Source organism: Ictidomys tridecemlineatus, chromosome X (assembly GCF_052094955.1).
Source record: "Ictidomys tridecemlineatus isolate mIctTri1 chromosome X, mIctTri1.hap1, whole genome shotgun sequence".
Taxonomy (NCBI): Eukaryota; Metazoa; Chordata; class Mammalia; order Rodentia; family Sciuridae; genus Ictidomys; species Ictidomys tridecemlineatus.
This window is the reverse complement of record NC_135493.1, coordinates 86,716,052-86,740,617: the sequence shown is the minus strand read 5'-3', so window position 1 is coordinate 86,740,617 and position 24,566 is coordinate 86,716,052. Positions and strand designations below refer to the sequence as shown.

Sequence of the window (24,566 nt, the reverse complement as noted above, 5' to 3'; positions counted from 1 at the left end):
ATGAGGACTGCTCTTTTTATGAAGAGAGGAGTTGGGTGTGACTGTATCTTTCATAAGTGGTAATATTATTAAAGAACAAGGCTATGGAAATGTCCCAGATAAGATGCTAAAAACACAAAGTAATGTAGTATGTGATCCTAGACTGGATCCTTTACTGGAGGGGGAAAATGTCATCAAGGATATTTATAGGCCAATTGACAAAACTGGAATACGGATGACTGGTTACATAAAAGTGCTGTATCATGTAAATGTATAACTACAGTGCTATTCAATATGAATAATATAAATTTATCAATATGAATTGATAACTGTTCTGTGGTTGTATAAGACAATTTACCTATTTTTAGGAAATAAGGACTTAAGTCATTAGGGATAAAGGGCCTTGTTCCCCACACTCTGCCTCCTATGAGGAAGTCCTAGAGTGTATAGGGTAATGTATAGGGATGTTTGTTGCACTATTTTTTTATTTCTACAACACTGTAAATTTAAATTTATTTCCAAATGAACAGTAGAAAAAAAAGAGTGCCTCTGTATGATTAGATCATAATAAGCAACTACAAATCAGTAGGAAATTCTTTCTTAATACCTCAGGTTATCCACCTCTGGCTTCATTTCCCACTGACAAATACAAAATGAGGACTGCTCTTTTTTTTGAAGAGGGGAGTTTTCATTTAATTTCACCTAGAGTTTTACAAAGTACTCATATGTGCAATCAAGATTCAGAATGGGAAAGTAGGTGCATTTTTGGCAGAAGAGAGGTGGAGACCCTAACCCCCAAGGTGGAACCCTCTATCTGCCATATGTGCAGATTCAAAGCATTGTTACGTTCAGACCTAAGCTTAAGAGAATCTTTACCTATACTTCTTCATAATATGAAACAGGAGAATAGAGATGAAAATCCTATTGTCACAAAGCCATTTAGGCAAATGGTTTATAGATATAGGCCCCATCTCCTTGTCTACTGGCTTAGCACCAGTTCTAACGTATCAAAAATTCTTCCCATGCTAAAAATGATAAAGGAGATGGAAAGAAAAACTCAGTTTATTAAAGAATCAAAACAGATCAATTCTAGTTGTCAGGCCAGGACCTGACTATAGCAAATGTTGAGAAGATGACAGAGATAGGGACATGGAGATCTAGTACTACTGAAAGGAAGAAGCAAATCACCAGATAGGTAATCCCTAAAATTCACAGAATAAGGAGCCCTCAAACCTAAAATTGATAAGTTCAGACATCTGTAGACTCTAGACCCTAGGAATAGCTTATGTACATTATATTGGTGGAACTTTCTGTGGAAAGCACCAAAGATCATTCAAGGTGACCAAAACAATCTTTAGAACTTTAGCCAGGTGTGGTGGCACATGATAGAAGAGAAATGGGCTTACTGAGCTGCTGGAAAGCTACAGGCAGAGATGCTGCTTTGGGATGCCCTGTTCCCCACTTTCTGCCCCCTATGAGGAAGTCCTGCATATCTACATGGAGTTCCTATTATTGGTACAATTCATTTGTGTCTGTTATTTCTGAATGGTGAAATAAACGTCATGGGAAAAAGGACTGAGACTTGGCAAGAATGTTGGTCTCTCACATGCTTTGAGACTACTATGATCTGAATATCTGTGCCTGCACTTCAACTCATATGTTGAAACCTAATCCTCAATGTGGTAATATTAGGAGATGGGCCTTTTGGGCAGTGATTAAGTCATGAGAGGAGAGCTCTCATGAATGGGACTAGTATCCTTATAAAAGAGACCTAAAGAAGCTTGATTGCCCCACTGCCTTGTGAGGACAGAGCTAGAAAACATTGATCATGAAAAATGGATACTTTACCAGATAACAAATTCACCAGAACCCTGAGTTTGGATTTCCCAGTCTCTAAAACTGTGAGCAATAAATTTTTGTTGTATAAACAACAGGTTACCCAGCTTAAGGTATTTTGTTATAGTAGCCTAAATGGACAAAGACACCTTGTACCGTTCCACTGCATTCCTCCATGGGCTCTGCAGGTGAACGAAAGTTACAAAAAAGATGGACTGCATCTGTGGCTACCTTATTTCAATCCAGTTTCTAGATGTGTAGTTAAATAAGCCAAGAAAGAACCTAAATTATAGGTATATGTATGTAAGGGAGCTCTTTTTACCAACTGATAGCAAATCTGAAATTACCTGGAAAGCTAACATATATGCTGGAATCTGCAGAGAAAAGACACTGATTCTAAAGAGCAGGGATCCAAAGAAAAGAACCTTGCTAAAGCTTATCCCGTCTTGCCCAGTGAGTTAAAGCATCACCTGGTAGATACAGGTATTTTGGCAGCCATAGAAGCACTCTATTGTAAGAGGCAAGAATAGTTCACCAGGTTTCTCTGTAGCCTGGATGAAATAGACTTCAATGTCAATAATGATAAAGTCCTCATCTGTAAAATAGATAATTACAGTATCTACCTCTTAAAGTTATACAAGGTTTAAGTAAGTGGATATAGGAAAAAAGTACTTAAACTATTGCCTAATAAGCACATAGTAAGCATTCAGTAGGCATCAGTCATTACTATTTTCTATGACCAAAGACTATCATTTGTCCTGATTCTATATTCAACTAACAATAGTCTATTAATCATTATTTTTGCTAGTATCTTAATAATACCAGAAGGTAGGTGACTTGGAGGTATACTCAAGAATTCTAATCAAAATTGAGATTCTAGATTTTCATAGTTGAAGACCAGATCTTTGAACTTTGGTTCTCAATGGTTCTGTGGATTCAGGAGGTATTTTTGATTGTCACTGGGATGATGCTGGAATATAATATCTGGGAGACAGATATGCTGGCTGAGGTCCAACCTAAACAATAAAAAAATTGTCCTGCCCAAAATATCCATAGTGCTTGAATCGATAGATACTACCATAGAATACAATGATTACACCAAAATACTTATCTCCAGAGCCTAGGAAGACAGCTGAGCCACCTCTGGACCTGAGGAAAACACAATATCCCATTGTTCTCATAGTGATCCACAATTTTATATCTGCTAATCACACTATCTGCCACTCCCAGAGAATCCTACCAATTGACCCAAATGGTTTGTGTCAGTGGAAGAGCCCCTGCAGTTTGTGAAATTAGGTCATTGATTCCAAATAAAACTCGCTCTTACCATTCCAAAGAGGGTCAGTGTCTAGTAACTGGAAAGATCCTTCAAGGAAGAGGTTATATAAGGCTTGTGCAAAAATCACAGCAAAGAATTGAACTAGTATACTCACATTGGTAAGATCTTCAAAAGCTGATCTCTTTTTGACCATCCCCTGAGGTGAAACTGGAGATATTTTTGCTTGGTGATTCTCCCCCTTTTGAAAAAGAAGAGGTAAATGATATATCCAATTGTGAACAGTCTCTTCAGGGACTTTGGGTCATCTTCAAGGCTTAGAAAAACTCCAGAATTTCTAAGTAACTAGGGATACATATGATAAGCTGAATAAACTACAGCAAAAGAATATTTCAGTCCTCAGAGATGCTAGTAGAATCCCAGAAGGTAACTGTCACTGATGATGGGGACAAGACTGTGAAGAGACAAGGTAACCTTCAGAGTAACTCTCAGAATGGGGAAATAGCTTGATGAAGCTCATTTTTCCTCTCACTCTTCTCATAATTATGGATATCCTATCCAAGATTAACCAGCACCACTCCTAGTCATTGCTTTAATATTGGGGCTTCCTGGTAACTTAGTTCAATAATCTAACAAATATTTACGTTAAAGTAACTGATCTGAGACATTTCTAATAAGGATAATAGTGTACATACCTAAATCCTGATTCAGAATCAGCTCTTTACTAATTGCTGACCATAGACAAATCACTTAATCTCTGAGCCTCAATTTTCTTATCAGTAAAATTAGAATGATAACCTACTTGACTAAGTACTTAAGGATCAAAAAAAGAGAATACAGTTTTTTTTAAGATTGTATAAAGGGCTGGGGGTGTAGCTCAATGGTAGTGTGTTTTCCTAGCGTGCAGATGTTCAATCCCCAGCACCATCAAAAATATTTGTATAAACTATAAATGAACATAAATAGTATTCAGGGGGGTATCAGGAATTGAATTCAGGGGCACTTTACCACTGAGCCACATCCCCAGTCCTATAAAAATATGCTGTTGGGGCTAGGGATATAGCTCAGTTGGTAGAGTGTTTGCCTCACATGGGGTTCAATCTCCAGCACCACAAAAAAGTATATTGTCCAATATGATTATAAACCTCACATGGAAAGATTTATAATTTTAAGAAGAGTTTGGTTAATCAGATTAATCTTTAATAATTGTTAGTGAATATAAGGGAGAAGAAGAAGAGTGAATATTCTAGAGCAGAGGGGGTTTTCTTCCTAGGTATCTATGCAAGAAGTCAGGGCAAGCCATACTGCAGGGCTCTTCTATTCCTTAACAGCTTTTGTTTAGTTAATGTCTCCTAGGTCTCAGATTTCCTTTATGAAACTCTGAGAACAACCCTACCTTCTACCTATATGAGACAGTTCTTACAATGTGAAACAGAACACCAGGATCTGACTCATTTGCTCTGTTCTCCAGGTATGCCAGTAACCATCAGTAAGTGATCATAAATTTAAAGAATTGGATTCATGATACAACAAACTATTCCAGCACAATGTAACATTCCTTGAAGATCTAAGAAAAATTACTTCTGTTTTCTAACTGATTAAGCTGAGAAATAAGTAAAGTATTAATCTTTCATCTTATTCATGATAAATAATCTTAGTAGAAATTATTAGCCAAAAAACCAAATATCATTTTCTCACAAATTAGATGAGAAATAAAATGTCAGGCTATTATCCAATTCCTACTTAATATTACTGGTAGAAATAATCAGTACAACAGTAGAAACTGAACCTAATAGAACTTAGATTTGCAAAAATGTGCTCCAAGAAAGTTTGGTTTGGAGAAATAACTGTCACAAAAGAAAACTTAAAATGGCAGATATCCTATAAGAAAAATGGATATAGACAAAATCTTGACAATATAACAAATCTTTCCTGATAAATTTACATGAAATAAAACTAAACCCTCTGTGAAAATCATTTTAATAAGAAAAGTGAAAATGATTAGCAAATGTTTATCTGCACTGAGAGAAAATCAATCAAGAAAATTAAATTGGTCTAATTATGTTTGCTCTAGGAAATATTCTCTTGATGACAGTTCATCAGTGTCAATATAATTCTGATTAAAATATATGTGATGATGAACATAGAACATATCAGGATCAGAATAACAATGTCAGACTATCTTAAAGGTCAAAACATCAGAGTTAAACTGTACCCACATTCTTCAAATGTGATGCTCAACCTGTTTCTATAAAAAGCATGGTAACACATTTGCTGATATAATCTTCATACTCTTTCCAGGATGTACAGCCTCCTGGAAAGTTGCTTAGAACTTCTCAGAGAAAGAGTATAGCCAACTTCACTAATGAGAAATGAATATTGTTTGGTTTTGAAAATTGTGGAGTGAGGACTTCATGTGAATCATATATTTATGAGAAAGAACTTTCTCCCCAAGTTCTAACTTGCTGGTATTATCCAACTTTTAAGGGCTTCCAACCCTCACCACTTTCTCAGATTAATCAGACATATTCTAAAAGATTTGGGGTGAAAATAGTACTGAGCTAATACAAAGACTATGTGAGAAAAAAAAATGACTTGTTCTAACCTTGTTGGAGAGGTCATGATCACAGGGCACAATTTTGCCAGACTGAAATTTCTTTGTTTCAGGTTTGCAGCTTTGTCGTAGTAGTGGCAGTGGCATCTTGTACAAGACAGGGCTGTAATCAGAAAGGGATTCTTTAAATCACCATTCACCAGAAACATCACAGAATTCTCTGGAAACTCTTAAAAAAAAAAAAACTCAGTCTCTCTATAGCATCGTGAGGAGAAAACATACTTTGAAGTTGGTTAGATCTGGGATTAAATCTTGTTTTGATCACAATTAAGCTTGGGCAAGCTACTTAAAACTCTCTGAGTTTCAGTGACCTCATCTATAAAATGAAAATAAGCATATCTACCTCTAAAAAGCTGTTCAAATTAAATGAGATACTCTATATAAAAAGCCCAGCATAATGTCTCCCATCCTCTGGAGGCACTCAGCCTAAGACTTAGCCCATCATACAGGCTTATAAATACTGGGAACAAATTATATGAGAGTTTTGTGTTGAAAACAATCAAGTCCAAAGTAGTTCATATGGTCTGGAGACAATCAGATAGATTTAATGTTCTTTAATAAGGCATGGGGTCCTGGCCACAATAGTTAATAGAAAAGACAAGCCGATGTCCACACACATTATGCATGACAGGCCAGACAGTATTCAGAGGCTGCATTTAATCAGAAGAAACTCTTATCCAATCCTAGACACCTAGTAGGAAAAAAAATCAAAAGATGAGATAGCAGAAGAAGTGAAATGATTGAAAATCATTTCTCATAAGAATTTAACAGTCATTACAACCCAGAGGAGAGTCCTTTTCCCATCTCAGTATAAGACCCCACTTTATCTCCTTAAAGCTTCTTTTAGTTTGTGAGTCCTCAATATTTAAAGAGAGTGCGTGTATGTGTATGTGTGTGTGTGTGTGTGTGTGTGTGTGTAACAAGTAAATACATTATTATTAAAAGCAATCATTGATTGGATATACAAGAGACTATTTCTGCTTAGATACAAATGTCCTTGCAATTCCACCCACATTCAATTTCCAAGTTCATTTAACAAAAAATAAACTTCCCTAAGAAAGATCCCCCAAGGCAATGCGACAAACTTACCACTATGTAACAGTAGCTTTAGGAAAGAGATGCAAACAGAAATAAATTGTGCAATTTACTCTTGAGATATTTACATGCACAACTCTTAACATTAGCATAAAAATGTAGCAAATGATTTAATAAAGGTAGATACTTCTTATGGACTGAATGTTTGTCTGCCCCCTCCAAAAAATTCATATGGATATTCTAACCACCCCCCATTTGATGGTATTAGATGGGACCTGTAGGAGATGATTAGTTGATATGTTTATTGTTGAAGCTGTTCAGTCTGTGCATTTTGTCATGGCGGCCTGAACTAAGACAGTACTATAAATAGGTAATGGAAAGTCAGGAGATGGGGAAGGCTTCACGGAGGAGATAATAGTTGATCTGGACTTAAATGACAAAGAGGTTCCCAAGTAGACTTCCAGGCAAAGAAAGCTCAAGCCCAGCAGAGCTGTTGAAGATGCCGAGTTCAGGGACATCTCACTTGTTTCAGAGTACTGAATATAAAGAGTATGTTGGGGGAGGGGGATTTGGGGATATAGCTCAGTGGAAGAACACCTGCCCAATATGTGCAAGACCTGAACTCAATCCTCGGTACCTCAAAGATATAGGAAAAGAAAGAATATTTTGGGGCCTGGTTAGAATGAAATTGATATGCTAGGTGAGGGCCAAGCTAGTTAAGAAAGGAAGCAGTTAATAAGTGAAGTCAGCCAATCCCCCCCCCAAAAAAACACAAATGCCAAATGTTTTCTCTGATACAAGGAGGTTAACTCATAGTGGGGTAGGGAGGGAGAGCATGGGAGGAATAGATGAATTCTAGATAGGGAAGAGGGGTGGGAGGGGAAGGGAGAGGGTAAGGGATTAGCAAGGATGGTGGAATGTGATGGACATCTTTATATAAAGTACATGTATGAAGACTTGAATTGGGTGTCAACATACTTTATATACAGAGATAGAAAACTTGTGGTATATATGTGTATTAAGAATTGAAACGCAAAAAAAGTACATGTATAAGTACATGTATAAAGGCATAAATTGGTGTGAACATACTTTATATACAGAGATATGAAAAATTATGTCCTATATGTGTAATAAGAATTGCAATGCATTCCATTGCTGTCATGTAGTTAAAAATATTTTTTAAAAAATTAAAAAAAGAAAGGAAGCAGTTAAGACTATAGCTTGGGAGGAAACCTAAGAAAGGATGAAGGCTGATTTGGGTTTTGCTTTGGATGGAGAATATTAAATATTTTGTAGGTGAGGAAAGGCCAACACAAGTATGCCTTGACATTTTATTTCAGTTAAACATAACAAAACAATGAGATTAAGCAGAGGAGGTACAACTCTCCACTTTATAGCCCCAGATAAGTTACATGGCTTATTACTCAAGACAAACTATTAAGAAGTATAAATTATTCAGCTCCTTCTAGGGCTCTTTGTAAAATACCATGAAGTCTCTCAGATCACATTAAAAACATTCCAAAAAAGCTAAAGGCTGTAGTGATGGGAAGTAAAACTGGCACAGGTTTTGGAGTCTGAGCAATATAACTTCTACATCAGCTAACTTAACATCTCTGATTCCTCATTTGCAAGACAACTATAATACCACTTAAAGAGGAGGCATACAGATCAAATATAAATCTGTATTACAAAGCACACATGGTAGGTATGCAATAAATAGAGCATCTTACTCTCCTATTGCCTTGGATCCAAATCTATTTTCCATCTCATCCCTCAAAACTCAGCCAAGCAACAATAAAGCAAAATTGGGTGCACCCACGCTTAACTACACTTTATGAAAACCACGATTATTATTCATGCCTTATACATTTTTTTATGGATGACCAAAAACTCATGCTCTGAAACCTTTATCTTTCCAGGGGAAAGAATAAATCTGGAATCAACAGGCTAGAAAAACCTCAGCTGATATTACAGACTGAACCTCAGAGAAAATAAGGATATTCAGATAATGGTCAAATGCTACATTCATTGTCCTGAACTCTAATAACTTGAAGATAAATACAATGACCTATAAACTAACTTCCCTGCCATTAGGGGTAAAGAGAGGAGGAGGGGAGGACTAACACCATCAAAAATATTCTTTAATAAAAGGACACTTTTCATTCCACCACAAACAAAATCCTGAGCTTTACTTGGTCAAGAAAATTAGAATCCTTTCCCCTTTTCAGACTTTCCATCTCCCCTATATACACACTGATAATTGTTAGAGACAGTGTTGGGCATCCTAGGGCTGGTGCTGAAACCTACGCAAGGCAGCAGTGAAGTTGAGCAAAATAGTCTCAAGGAAGGGGTAGCAGCTTCATTTTACATGTAAAGGCAGGTTACATACAGCAAGGCATTGGAGAGAGAACACAGCAAGGTTTCAATGAAAACAGCTGAAAGGCCAAGTGCAGAGGTGCACACCTATAATCCCAGCAACTTTGAGGCTGAGGCAGGAGGATCACAAGTTCAAAGCCAGCCTCAGCAACTTAGCAAGAACCTGTCACAAAATAAAAAGGGCTGGGGATATGGCTCCGTGGTTAGGCAACCCCTCCCCAGTTTAAAAAAAAAAGTCATCTGAAAAGAGCACTGGGCTAGGAAGGATGCATAGGGTCTAGTTCTAGCTGGGTGGCACTGGGCAACATGGGCCTCAATTTCCTCACCTAATAAAATCAGGCAATGGGACCAGAGCTTCTTCCATATTCAAAGTGTGGTCAATGGATGTGCAACATTAGCATCACCTGGGAACCTGTCAGCAATTTAAAATTTAAAACCTCAGGCCCCAAGGTAAACCTTCCAAATCCCAAATTAACGATATGCCCAGGTGATCTGCATACTATTTAAAGTTTAAGAGGTAATGGTTTAAGAGTCCACCTCAGACGTTCTAGAATTCTAAATGGACCTTAGTGGAAGGGGCAGGGGGTGGGCAGGCAAGCCAGAACTTAAGTGTGTTGGAGACAGAATAGAAAAGAGCCAGTGGAAATAAAAGGTATAACAGAGAGAGCATGTTTCTATCCTCTCTTCATGTCCTTCAACATGTAGTTTAAAAGACATCCTTAAAGTAATCTTCTCCAAGTTAAAAATGCATCTGATCCCACAAGCACTTGTGAAATGAAATTGATCCTGCACACTTTCACTTGTGAAAGATGTTTTGTAAAAAGTACTCTGGTTCAGTCATGTATACTGGTCACTCCATCTAAAAGCTGGGACCAGACTCCCTTGCTTTGTCATCTTACCCCCTTGTCCACACTCCTTGCCCAACCTTGTAGTAGTTTTTCAGACTGCTGAGTGATGGGAGGAGACTTTTTGTTGCTGGGACGCTGCATATCCCAGCACATGTAACAAGGGGGTGGAGTGACGCCCAAGGATCCACCGGCAGGAGTCAGGAGACAAAGTCAGACACTCCAGCTGGCAGTACAATCCCACAGGTGCCTACCTCACACCGCGACTGAGGACAGAACAGGAGAGGCGAGGGAAATATACAGAGGTCCGTGTCTTACCGGCACAAGTCCATCTCAGCCTGGCCTGTGCTCTTTCCAATTGGCCCATAGATTTTGAAAACTGTAGCCCAAGGAGGAAGCGCAGTTGTGATTGGCCAGCAGGGGGCCAATCTGCGTACACAGCTAAGATGCTCCCTCCCACTAGCAAGGAACCGGTGGAGGGGTGGGGGCCGAGAATTTTTCAATGGAACTCCGGAACTAAAGGACTTCTTGTTGGGGTGTGGTTTCCAGTGTAATTAGTCAGTCCAGCTAGGCTTGCCGGCGGGGAGTAATGGATTTCACCAAAGACACGTTTACATTTAAATAATCCTCTCGGAGGAAGACGAAGGGAGAGCAGCCAGATGGTGTCGTTTCAAACAAACTAAAACATGAATATTAATAACCCCTTACAGAGTCAAACATTAACTCCTGCAGGCTTCAGAAATGGCCTTGTAAAAGAAGCAGGTCAGAAGTTGTTGCCCCTATTTTATAAACGGACACTCCAAGTGCAGGGAGCTAATGAAGTTAAGATTAATTCAGGAGTAGCTCTGTGGTAATTGCTGTAAACATTTCATTGCTTTAAATTCTGTTCAGAAAAGATAGGTACTTTTTAAATTGCCAATTTACATATGACAAAATTGTAGCTTGTTAACTGCCCGATATCACAAAGCTGCATTGTGGCAGGGCAGCTACTATAACCCAGATATTCTTTTTTTTTTAATTTATACATTAATTTAGTTGTTTAAAAAAATATTTAATGAGCACCTACTCTGTGCCAGGAACTAGAAGATTATATGAGGAACAGACTATAGAGTATTGATTTAACATTTGAGCTAGCACCCCCAGAGCCTATCCCATAGCGCCACAGCTACAACCCCTACTCCTACCCCACAGAAGCTGACAGAACATTTCGGGGCCTCTCTCCATCTATGGAAAGATGACTTTTATTTGTGAGCTCTGACAAATAAGCTCTTGTGTGAATCTCTGCCTAGTCTCCTCTTTCATTTCTCCCTCATCTGTCTCCTGGTTCCTCCCTTTCCTTTCACTGACAAAAGACTTGCAGAATTTATAATGCTGCCCTTCCTCTGTGGAGGCAAAAAGAAAGTGTAGATGCCAGGGATAAAATCTAGGATTTCCTGCATATGTAGCAGGCACTCTATCACACTGAACTACATTCCTAACTTTATTATTAGCCCATTCTCTTTTTAGTCTCTTATAGCCTCCACATTAAAGATATTCATAGCATCTCAGGCCCTCTTCTTTTTTAAATCTCCTGGGTTATCTCATTGAGATCCATGACTTAAAACAGCATCTAAAAGTTGTCCCTAAACTTCAGGCTCACAAATCCAATGACTATTCCATATCTCCACTTGGACATGTAAGAGAAATTTCAAATACCACATGTTCACATTAGAATTCTTAATTATCAATCCTCTCCCCAAACTTAATCCTTCCCCCAACGTCCATATTTCAAAAATTGATACCACATCAAAAACTGCTACTCAGTCATAAAGAACCATTCAAATAAAAATTAATAGATAAGCGAAAGGAAATGTAGTAGAGGAAGGAGAAGGAAGGGGAGGGCAGCAGGGAAAGAGGGGATCAGCAACTGAAATAAATTTCCATGCATGTATGAGTTTCTTGAAATGAACCAGCTACTGTGTATAACCATAAAACACTAATAAAAAATTAAAAATTTAAAAAAGAGAAAAATTTTAAAAAATAAAAATGAAGACTATATTAAATAATATAAGAAAAGCAAAAAAAAAGAACCTATTGACTTCAACTCAAACTTGTTTCCATCCCCTTACACTCCTATTCATAAATCCTTCACCAAGTCCAGTTGATTCTACCTCAAAATATATCTTATCCCCATCTATTTCTTTCCATCTCCATTGCCACTGAGTCTGCTCTCTGTGTTTCTCTAATACAAAAGCAACATAATAACAAGAGCAACTTTTGAGAAAAAGAAAAATAGTTCCATGTCCCTCCTTTACTTCTGTATGTAATGTAAAACCCAAACTCCTTCTCCTGGTCTACAAGGTTCCTCCCTACTACATGAACCTCAGCTCATAACACTTCCTTTCTCATTTCACTCCACTTTGGTTATAATGGTCTTCTTTCAAAGTTTTGAGTATACCAAACTCCCTCTCCTTGGGCTCTTTGCATATGATGTTCCTCCTGCCTGGAATATTTTCTCTCCATTTATTATTTTATTTTATTTTTTTGAATTTTTTAACATTTATTTTTTAGTTGTAACTGGACACGATATCTTCATTTTATTTCTTTATTTTTATGTGGTGCTTAGGATTGAACCCAGGGCCTCACACATGCTAGACGAGCACTCTACCACTGAGCTACAACCCCAGCCCCTCCATTTTTAAAACCACTAGCTTTTTCTCAAGGTTCAACTCTCAGCTTTAAACATTCCCTCTTCAGAGATGCCTTCCCTGACCATGTTATCTAAAAGAAGATTCTCCTCCCACTGTGTTGTGATACTCTATCTCAGTCCCTTAACTATTTTAGAGTAATCATTACTTTTATTTATGATTTTTAAACCTATCTCCTCACTCAAGAATGCAAAGTCCAAATGGCACAGACCATATGTATTGTGCCAATGATTAGCACTAACGAGTTGCTAATTATATGCTTAACACTATTCTAATACACTGAGCAATTCTATGAGGTATTAATATCCCTATTTTGTAGATGAAGAACATGAAGCACAGAAAAGTTTAGTAACTTGCCCAAGATCACACAGCCAGTAAGTGATCCGTTTAGGATTTAAAAACAAGCTGTCTTATTCCAGAGACCAAACACATAATAACCATGACCCCTATACCTTCATCCTTAATATATACTTGGAAAATTTTGTAAACTAAGTAAATATGTGCCTCATAACTGTGGACCAGTGTTCCAATGGGATGCACTATAAAGGCAAAGCAAATTTAATATAAATTCACTATAAGTCTTCTTCTCTAGTCAAGAGAGGGAAAGGTCCATCCAGCAACCAAAAGCAATACAAAAATCACCCAAAAAAGTAATTTCATTTTTCCTATTACTTCCTAGCTTTTTATAAAAACAAAAATGTTACTGAGTAAAACTGGTGATTTCCCACAACTTTTTTAAATTTATTTTTCCCTCAGCCTTCGCACCTCCAGTTGCCTTAACCTTTCCTTTATGTAGCATCCAAAAAGAACATTGAGAAAAGAGGAGACAGCCACCTGACTCCACCATTTTCCAGTATCTCCCTCTTTCCAGGTATACAACATTCTTATAAACTTCCCTTTCTCTTCTTCCATATATCCCTATACCAAAATCTGATTTTTTTAAAAAATCGATTAGGGCTGGAGTTGTAGCTCAGTGATAGAGCACCTGCCCCGAGTGCATGAGGCCCTGGGTTCAATCCTCAACATAATAAAAAATAAATAAATAAATAAAAATAAAGATAAAATCTATTATTATCTATTTCACTTTGATATGAAAATATATTCCAGATGGATACAAAACTTAAATGGGAAAATGAAACCTTGGAAATACTAGACAAAATATAAAATAATGCCAGGCAAAGTAGCACACATCTATAATCCCAGCCACTTGGGAGGCTAATGCAGGAGAACAGCAAGATCAAGTTCAGCCTCAGTAACTCAGCAAGACCCTGCCTGGAATTTAAAAATAAAAAAGTAGTGGAGATGTAGCTCACTGGTAGAACACTCCTGGATTCAATCCCAAGTACCAAAAATTAATTAATTAATTATATTTGTATAATCTCAAGGGAAAGCCCTTTCTAAATTTATAGAATGAAGATTTCAGTATATTAAAAATTTAAAATTTCTGTTTGGTTAAAAAAATGTTTAAAAATCTAACAAGAAACTGGAAAATACATTAGCAATATAAATGACAAAAGAATAATTTTCAAAATGTACAATGAGAACTCTATGTTCAATAAGAAAAAGATGAACTAACTACCCATCAAAAGAATTGGTATGAGGGCTGGGGTTGTGCCTTAGTGGTAGACCACTTGCCTAAGTACATATGAGACACTGGGTTTGATATGCAGCACTACATAATAAATAAAGTTATTATGACCATCTACAATTAAAAATAGTAAAAAAAGAAAGAAAGAAAGAAAGAAAGAAAAGAAAAAAGAAAAAAAGAAGTGGCATGAGCCAATGTGGTGGTGTGTGCCTGTAATCCCAGTGACTCACGAGGCTGAGGCAGAAGGATCTCAAGTTTGAGACCAGCCTCAGCAACTTAGCCAGGCCCTAAGTTACTTAGCAAGACCCCGTCTCAAAATAAAAAATAAAAAGGCTGAGGATGTGGCTTCATGGTTAAGTGCCTCTGTGTTCAATCCCTAGTACCAAAAAAAAAAATAGTTGGCATGAAAATTAACAATTAATTAGAGAAGAAATGCAGCAATTAATTGTTTTTGGTTTAATAACATTGAAAATGGTTTCATAGATTAATAACTTCTGTTGGTGAGGGGGTGGATAAACAGATAACACTTTTGTTCACTGTTAATGGGAATAAAATCTGCCATAAACCTTGGGAGAGTTGTTAGAAACTACCTAATGAATATTAAATGTTTGTAGCCTTTTATCAAGAGATTCCAATTTTGGTAATCTTTTCTAAAAATACTTATTCCAAGAAATAAGATTTAAACTTTCCCAAATTTGGAAGAGACAAACCTATTAAGTTAAATGAAACCATAAACAGGATAAAACTAAAGAAATTCACACAAAACACATCATAATAAAACATCTGAAAATTATCAACAAAGGAAAAATAAAAACCTTGAAAGTAGCAAGAGAGGAATTTTTACTCCTTCCTAATGGGAATAAAAAAATTTGAATGACAATAAACCTCTCATCAGAAATCAAGTTGAAAAAAGGAAGTGATACATAATTTCTAAGAAATAAAACAAAAGTGCTGTCAACTTAGAAATCTATATCAAGGGATAATATCCTTCAGGAATGATGGGGAAAACAAGAAATTCCCAGATGAAGGAAAACTAAGAATTTGTCACCAGCAAACCTAACCTAAAAGAATAGAAAGTTCACAAAATGAAAGAAAAAGATGATAATAGTGAGGAAACTTGAAATACCAGGAAGGATAGTGGAATGAACAAAAGTGTGAAAAAATACAATAGACTTGCCTTCTGATCCTGAGTATTCTCCATTATGTTTAAAAGGTATGGCAAAAAATCAAATATTGTCTGATGTGATTTCCAATGTACACAGAAGATAAATTTATAACAATAATATAAGTAGAGAAGAGCAAAGAGATGTAAATGTAGCAAAGATTTCTATACCCCCTCTCAAAGTGGGAAAATGTCAACTCAAGTAGAATATTATAAGCTACACATAATATACATAAAATTTATATATTAAATATATGTAAAACAACCACTGAAATCATTTTACAAAGACAGACAATCAAAAAAAAGAACTTTAGATACATCAGAATTGAATTCTGAAAAATACTCAAGCAAGTTTTGCATGGTGGTTCACACCTGCAATATCAGCAACTCAGGAGGCTGAGGCAGGAGGATGGCAAACTCAAGGGCAGCCTCAGCAACTTAGCAAGGCCCTAAGCAATTTAGTTACACCTTGTCTCAAAAACATAAAAAATAAAAAGGACTCAGTGGTACAGTGGTACAGTGGTACAGTGCCCTTGGATTCCATCTCCAGTACCAAAAAAAAAAGTTAAAGTAATCGGAAGGCATGAAAGGGGAAACATAAAAATGAAAAACAGAAGAAATAACAAAATGGCAGGCCTAAACCATAACATATCAAAAATAACAGTGAATCATCAGAGCAATTAAAAGACAAAGATTGGGAAATTGGATTTAAAAAGCACATCCCAACAATACACCACCACCAAGAAACCCACTACAAATATATTAAGTAGGTTAAAAATTAATATGTGGAAATATATTTTATACATACACTAATTTTAAAAAGCAAGAGTACCTATACTAATGTCTGATGAATGAATTTCAGAGAAAAATAAACTATAAGGGATAGAGAGGAACATTATATAATGATAAAAAGTGCTAATCCACCAAGAAGATATAGCAATCCTAAATATGTATGTACCAAACAACAGTAAAATATGTAAACACTAATAGGACTGAAAGAAGAAATAGACAAATCCATTTTTATAGAGATTTTAATTTCCCTATTTCAATAACTGCTGAAACAACTAGATTAAAAAATCAGCTGGGCATGGTAGCACATGCCTGTAATCCCAGTGGCCTGGGAGGCTGACAGGAGAATCATGAGTTCAAAGGCAGCCTTAGCAATTGGGAGGCACTAAGCAACTCAGTGAGACCCTGTCTCTAAATAAAATACAAAATAGGGCTGAAGATGTGCTTCAGTTGGTTGAGTTCCCCTGAGTTCAATCCCCAGTATCAAAAAAAAAAAAAAATTCAGCAAGGATATAGAAGAATCAACAACAAACAATCTAAATCACATTTACAAGCACCCCTCCTAATAAGAGAAGAATGCACATTCCTTTCAAGCACCCATGGGACACTTACCAAGTTAGATCATACTCTCAGTCATAAAACAAACCTCAGCAAAAATAAAAGAACTGAAATTAGCTGGGCATGGTGGCACATACCTGTAATCCCAGCAGCTCTATAGGCTGAGACCAGGATTGAAAGTTCAAAGTCAGCCTTGGCAACTTAGAGACCCTGTTTCAATATAAAAAATAAATAAATAAAAATGGCTGGGGAACATTGTACTATCGTGTATAACTAATTAGAACAAATTTTAAAATTCAAAAAAAAATTGTGGATGTGACTTGGTAGTTAAGTGCCCCTGGGTTCAATCCCCAGTACCAAAAAAAAAAAAAAAAAAAAGAAACCTGAAGTCATAACTGACCATAATAGACTCAAACTAGAAATAAATTTTTAAAAATAACAGGAAAATCTCCAAAAAAAAAATAGAAACTAAACAATACCACCTCATGAATAAAAAATTAAGTGTTAATGCAAATAAAAAATTACACTGAATGAAGAAAAATGCAATGTATCAAAATTTGTGTGAAACAGCTAAAGTAGTGCAGAAAGGGAAATTTACAGCACATTTATATTGGAAAAGAGGAAAAATCTAAAAGTCAATACTCTAAGCTTCCACCTCAGACTATAAAACCAAGAACAAAATAAAACCATGCAAGCATGATGTAGAAAATAATAAAGCAAAAAGCAGAAATCAATAAAATTGAAAACAGAAAAACTAATAATGAAAACCAATGATATAAAAAGCTGTTACTTTGACAGCAATGGAGAGCAAGCGATAAGCAAGTCAGTGAGACCCTGTCTCTAAACAAAATGCAAAATAGGGCTGGGGATGTGGCTCAGTAGTTGAGTGCCCCTGAATTCAATCCCCTGTATCCCCCCTCTAAAAAGGCAGTTACTTTCAAAAGATCAAAATCTGACAAATTTCTACCAAGAGGTGTAGCTCCAGGAGTAGGCATTTAAGATAAATTAATTTACTATAAAATAGAGATAAAATTTTATAAACAGAGATATCCAAAAGGTATTTCATTCAAAGTATCTCTTATTAAAAGATAATAATTATTTGGATTCTGAGATTTACAGGAATTATTCCAAATATAGCCCAGAAAGAATTATAGAAGGAAAAGAAGATGCTTCAACAGAAAAGAAACACACTTCGGAGAATCATAAGAGGAAAAACGAAATCATCTTTTGGTAAAAGAAAAGAATCATTATATGTTTAAGACTTTTATGGTAAAAAAAGATTTCCCTTAATAAAGGAATTTTTATATGATTATCTAGATAGTGAGATAAAAGTCCAAACTAATTAAAAGTCAGACTTATATGTAGCTGGATTGACTACAAATATATAAGTGATCAGTTTTTAAATGTTTCAGATCTTTCCTCCCTATTTTATTATACTGATATGAACCAAGATTTTGTCCATATTTTGACATGATAAAAAAACATTGAAATGTTGAGTTATTTTAATTAAATAAGGTCATTGATTACCTAGTAATTCTTACTGTTTAAGACAAGGACCAATTTTTAGTGAATCCAATTCACACATCCTTGATTAAACAATAATTGTTCCAATTTTGAAACTTCCATTTTAAGAATAAGATTTAATTGATTTCAATAATTACTGCTAATTCTTCCATATGTTAGTGTTAAACCATAAAGTTAAAAACTTTATTGGAAATTTGTTTATATCATTTGAGATTCTCTGACTGAACCTATTGTAAGACTTGTATGTCACTTCCTACTCTGGGAAGTAAACTTAATTATAATTTTTAAAGACAATTAAGAGACATCTATTTAAAGGACACTATTATAAAGTACAGGGATATTTTGAGACCTTCTCTCAGGAAGAGATTAAAGGTTTCTTTTAAATTGTCCATTTACATACAACATCAAGATGAATCAGCTTAGTCTATATACTGGGAAATTACAAGGATTAATAAAAGGTTATCTTATTTTCATTTATTGTTAAATCTGGCCTCAATCACTCATGAGACAAGGCCTTTAAAAATTGCCTACTGGAAAGTAAGATCAACATGAACTTCTCAGACTTGATATAGACTAAAACAAATTCAGAGAGATTTTTTTAAAAGGCCCAAATACATGTATTGTAGTGTTTCAAAATTTATGTCAAATGTCTGACCTCACTAAAAAAGATATTATACTAGTACTCAGCTAAATTTTAAGGTGAAAGACCACCCAAAAAACAGTTTGGGGGATATTTATCTTAACAATTGTCCCATAGCACAATATAGGGACGAACCTGATAATCTGTCTGGACCACGAAACAGATTAATACCCAACAAATAAACTAAATATAAAAAAAATAATTTTAGTAAGCCTTTTCAAAATTCCTACTGTTTTCATGGAGAGACTCTAAAAGACAGTACATAGCACCCTACATTTATAGAGGGCCACCCAATTTCAAAGGATTACAGAAATTGACATGATCCTAGCCAAATTTAACTGTTACCCCACAATTTGTACACAGATCAACTAGAAGAAATAAAAACATTCAGACATAGATTAAAATGCAATCCTAGCCCCAAGAAAAATAAGCTGCCTGGGTAAAAATACTCCTCTTATTTATTTATTTATCTTTTAAGCTATAAAAAAGCTTTAGAAGCTTTAAACTTTGAAACAGGGCCTTATCTCGAGCCCTTGTTAACAGTTTATCACTGAGAAGTACAGCTCTGAAAATGATTGCCCCTGAAATATTGGACAGACAGCTTATGGCAATCAGTTCAACAGCCAGTAGTTTGTCCCAATGGAAAGCTTGAAATGTGACAGGCCCATTCTCTGCCTTAACTAAAAATAAGACAATGCCTACATCACACTTTGATGTCTTTAAAATTGGTGAAGTCATAAATTAAACATAATTAATAGAGCAAATTTTGCTACATTAAATAAAGTTATTAAGGATATTCAAACAACTGTTTCTTTATATGCAAATATTGTTTTGACATAGATCCCTCAAAATGTCATTGGTAGCTCAATGTCATATAAAATTCTAAATTAGATAATTGCCTCAAACCATACTGTTGTAGACTTGTTCTTACCCATTAATATTTGATACTAACTCCCCATACTTAGGTCAACACTAAGTGTGATAACAATAATAACAGTTTTTCATAGATTGGTAAATAAAATACTCTTCATTCTTCTATTTCATTCCTTGGTAATGGTTAAAATAAAACAACAAAGCCTATCTTCTCTAGGCTTATTTAACATGTGTACTTCCTATTTTGGATAGATGTCTATATTTTTCTCATGCCCCTAGTAAAGACCACCACTGCTAATTTAAAAACTCTTTCTCTAGCCTCATCTCAAATTAAGATAATTATTTAAATTAATCTGAAGCTAATTTCAAAGTACAAATTTTCTATACAATTTATTATATTTTCCATTTTGGTAATTATATTAAAGTCAAAATCAAGTCATATAATTAATAAAGACTAAATTTCTATTTGCCATAGTCCCTTTAAGTGACTTTGCCAAGTTTTATGACCAGTTAAAGATAATAGATCCTTTCTTATTATTTAAATGTGTACTATTATCTATAACTTAAAACTAATGATATTATGACTTATGCCAGCCTTTTATTCAATTTATTAAAAAGAGAAAAGGTAAAAACAGGACCCTATATGCACACACTAGATCTTACAAATATTTCAAAAATTTTCTTCAATTGTAATATTGAGAGTCTTACTACTGCTGAACATGATTAAGTAAATTAAATCAGATTTCAAAGGAGAGTTTACACCTTTCATTGTGAAAATGACTGAAAAACCTGGCACAGGAAGGTAAATTTCCAGCTGCAGAGTTTACAGCCATGTAGCTTCATGAGCTTGTCAGGTAAGTAAAATTTATGAAGAGAATTCTGTGAACCCGTCTCTCAGGTCCAACTTTAATGTGCCTTTCAGTGTGGACTGGAAAGTCCACCAATGAAACTAGATTAATTGTACTGACTATAATGGTCAGTTATATCTATATGTTGATCCTATGGTAAGCAGGCTGACTGGGGGTATCTTTTGAGAAAAGACAGCATATGAGAAACCTAAACCAGCCAATCATGCGTGTCCTTAGAAATTAAGACTATATATCTGGAAAATTGTCAAAATAGAAAGATTGCTGAAATAGAATTTTCTTATACAGGCCCAATATTTACATAAAATATCCGCCAATGTATTATTGCCCTAATCATTCTACAACAGAAATTGGCACCTTTCCTGAGTGGATGGATTGTGCAATTGTGTTGCCAGTATAACATAAGGTATCTAGAAATAGTGGGTATATTTTAGACTGGTCTCCTAGAATTGATAAAAATCAATTATGTTAATATTTTGAACAACCAAAAATTTTTAAAAAATCAATTATGCAAGAGTGCTGCTGTGACCCCTGGAGGATTTATTAGTAACATCTTGACCTTCAGCGAAGGTGGGCATCCAGAAAGATGTTTGGTGTTTGATTGTAACCTCAGAATTTTTACATTTTACTGACAAGCCTTTACTTAGTAGGCAGAAATTGTAAGGAAGGTTCTTGTTATGGCCTGTGAGCCTGTGTTCAATCCCCTTATGTTTTAATTACTAGAGATGTTAAGGTCAAAAGAAAAGATGATAAATATCTGTAGCCTATAATAAACTTAATGTAACTAATTGTATCACCAGATATAATAGAGGGAAGGGAACACTGATACTTCACCAACTCTCTTTTGTCTTATTGCTAGCTAATATCTCAGAGCCATTATATGCTGATGCTGGTTTTCAAGTCTTACAACAAATACATGCCCATCTGTCTAGACCTAAGTGAGCTCTTAGACTCGGAATACTCTGAGTGGCTGGCTTAGTTTCATTTATTGCTCCCATGGTCACAGCTTCAGTGGCCATACCTCAAAATTTGAGATTTTATTAATAATTTGGCTCAGAACATTTCCAAAGCTCTTCATAATCAGATCAATATTGATGAAAGTATTGAAACTAAGCTAAATGCTTTAGAAGCTACTGTCATAAATATTGGTAATGAGTTTTCTGCTTTAAAGTTCAAGAAAAGGCTCAAATGTCATGCCGATTATAAATATGTGTGTGTTACTGATGTCAAATATAATGCTTCCCAATGGGATTGAGAGAAAGTTAGAAACCATTTATTAGGTATTTGGCAGAACAATAATAACAGGTCAGATCTTTTGGAGTAATATCATCATATTCAAGATATACAAAAAAGTAAGATTGATTTTTCGGATTCTACCTCTTTAGCTGATCAAATACTTCGAGAGTTAAATGGTTTTAATCCTGGAAACACACTAAAACATTCTGCATGATATATTATTGGACTGTTCTTTTTACTATTAATCCTCTCTTGAATTGTAATCATGGGGGGGGGCGTGCCTTCAGAACAAGAATTCAGGAACTCGAGATAACGACTCATCATCTACTTTTTCAAAGAATGAAGGGGGAATATATTGGGAGCCACTCTGGAAATACATGCCCTTTAGTCCTGAGCAAGAGATACTGAACAATTAATTATTGCACCCCACAATAACTTGGACTTTACCTCCACTCGTAGCTCCAGGAGTAAGCGTTCCCCAGTGGGGTTGAGTTAGACTTTGGGGATAGAATGTTCCATGGAACCTCCTCTTGTATGTCCCCTATATAAAAATAAAGAATTCCAGTGACTCTGTCTCTTTCCAGGACCCCTAAGTTCACAGAGCCATCCCCAGATTTTGAAAAATTACTTCTGTGTGTTTGCGTGCTTTCTTTGCTGTTTTCTCAAGTTATTGGAATAGTCAGATTTTGTGAACCCAGCATTAGGTTGCCAGCTAAGATAGATGGTAATACCTGCCTCTAAATGAAATACAAAAATAGGTCTGAAAATGTGGCTCAGTGGGTCATGTGTCCCTGAGTTCAATTCCCAGTACCTCCCTCCCCCAAAATGGCACAGATGCCAGGCATGGTGGCACATGCCTGTAATCCTAGAGACTCAGGAGGCATAGGCAGGAGTATTGCAAGTTCAAAGCCAGCTTCAGCAATTTAGCAAGGCCCAAAGCAACTTAGTGAGACCCTGTCTCAAAATAAAAATATAAAAATGGTCTGGGGACATGGCTCAGCGGGTGAGTACCCCTGGGTTCAATTCCTGGTACAGAAAGAAAGAAAGAAAGAAAGAAAGAAAGAAAGAAAGAAAGAAAGAAAGAAAGAAAGAAAGAAAGAAAGAAAGAAAGAAAGAAAGAAAGAAAGAAGATTAAGTTAGAGAGATTTGCTGTGCAACATAGTACCTCTAGTTAATAGTATGGTATTGTGTGCTTCAACATTCAAGAAACTAGATATCATGTTAAGTGTTCTTGCCAAAAAACAACAATAGCAGAAACAAAAGGACACAAGGAGGGCTGGGGCTGTAGCTCATTTGTAGAGCACCTGCTTCACATGTGTGAAGCACTGGGTTCGATCCTCAGCACCATATAAAAATAAATAAAAATATTGTGTCCAACTACAACTAAAAAAATTATTTTAAAAAAAGGACACAAGGAAACTTTGGGAAGTGTTGGATTACATCTATGACCTTGATTGTGGTGATGGTATCATGGAAATTTACACATGCCCAAATTCATTAAATTGTGCATATTAGTCAGGGACAGTGGCACAGTCTTGTAATCCCAGGGACTCCAGAAGCTGAAGCAGAAGGATCATAATTTCAAAGCCAGCCTCAGCAAATTACAGAGGCCCTAAGCAACTTAGCAAGACCCTCTCTCAAGAATAATGGGGGTGGGGGTGGCGTGGCTGAAGATGTAGTTATTATAGATTATAGATTATAGAAAGTAGTTAAGTACCCCAGGGCTCTATTCTCAGCACCAAAAATGGGCATATTAAATATGAGTAGTTGTTTGTATATCAATTAGACCTCTATAAAACTATTTTAAAAAGAAATGAAATTGGATATCACTATAGACTCTATTGACATCCAAAGAATAATAGATACTTACATACCTTATAGACTCAGAAATTTGGCAAATGAAACAGACCAATTCCTTGGAAAACACAAACTGTCACTACACATTCAATAGGAAATAGATAATTTGAATAGCCTCAAAGTTTTAAAGAAAATTAAAATTTAGTTTTAACCCCCCCCCCAAATAATCCCCAGGCCTAAATGACTGTACTTTCAAATTAAACAAACACGTAAAGAACAAATAACACCAATTCTACACCTATCTCTTCCAAAAAAAAAAAAAAAAAAACAGAACAGGAGGGATCACACCAAATCATTAATGAGAACCTTCTTATTTTGGTATCAAAACCATATATACTACAGACAAATATCCCTCATGAATACAGGAGCGAAAACCTTAGTTATCTACTAACAAACAGATTTATATATATATATGTATATATATATATATATAATGTATAGAGAATATATATAGAGAAAATATATGTGTATATACACATATATATTCTAAGGAATATGCACACACGAAAAGAAAACCATTAGACCTAAGAAACAACTCAAGGTGCAGAACATAAGATCAATAACAAAAATCAATTGAATCTCTATGCACTGGTCAGGAACAATCTGAAAATGAAATTAAGAAAACAATTCCATTTACAATGGCATCAACCAGAATAAAATCCTTACAAACAAATTCGACAAATAGTAGTACAGCATGTGTACACTGGAAAGCACAAACCATCACTGAGAGAAATTAAAGACCTAAATAAATGGACAGACATGCCACATTCATCAGATTATATCATATTAAGAAAGCAATACTCCTCGGATTGATTTACAGAATCA

At 35.6% G+C, this 24,566-nt stretch overlaps 1 protein-coding gene across 2 annotated transcripts in view; it reads right to left on the bottom strand.

Moving 5' to 3' along the window:
* The window catches only part of Ccnb3 (cyclin B3), a 74,502-nt gene that overhangs the window by 47,335 nt on the left and 2,601 nt on the right, over positions 1-24,566 (bottom strand). Inside the window, exons 1-3 of one of the 2 annotated variants that reach the window (XM_040280770.2) lie at positions 10,216-10,288; positions 5,697-5,808; positions 3,249-3,332 (exon numbers count right to left, since the gene is read on the bottom strand). In XM_040280770.2, the coding sequence (XP_040136704.2) occupies positions 3,249-3,332; positions 5,697-5,792 (180 nt within the window). In that variant the 5' untranslated portion in view covers positions 5,793-5,808; positions 10,216-10,288. Of the gene's footprint in view, positions 1-3,248; positions 3,333-5,696; positions 5,809-10,215; positions 10,289-24,566 lie in introns of those variants that run through there. The other variant, XM_078034870.1, reaches the window with a different exon arrangement.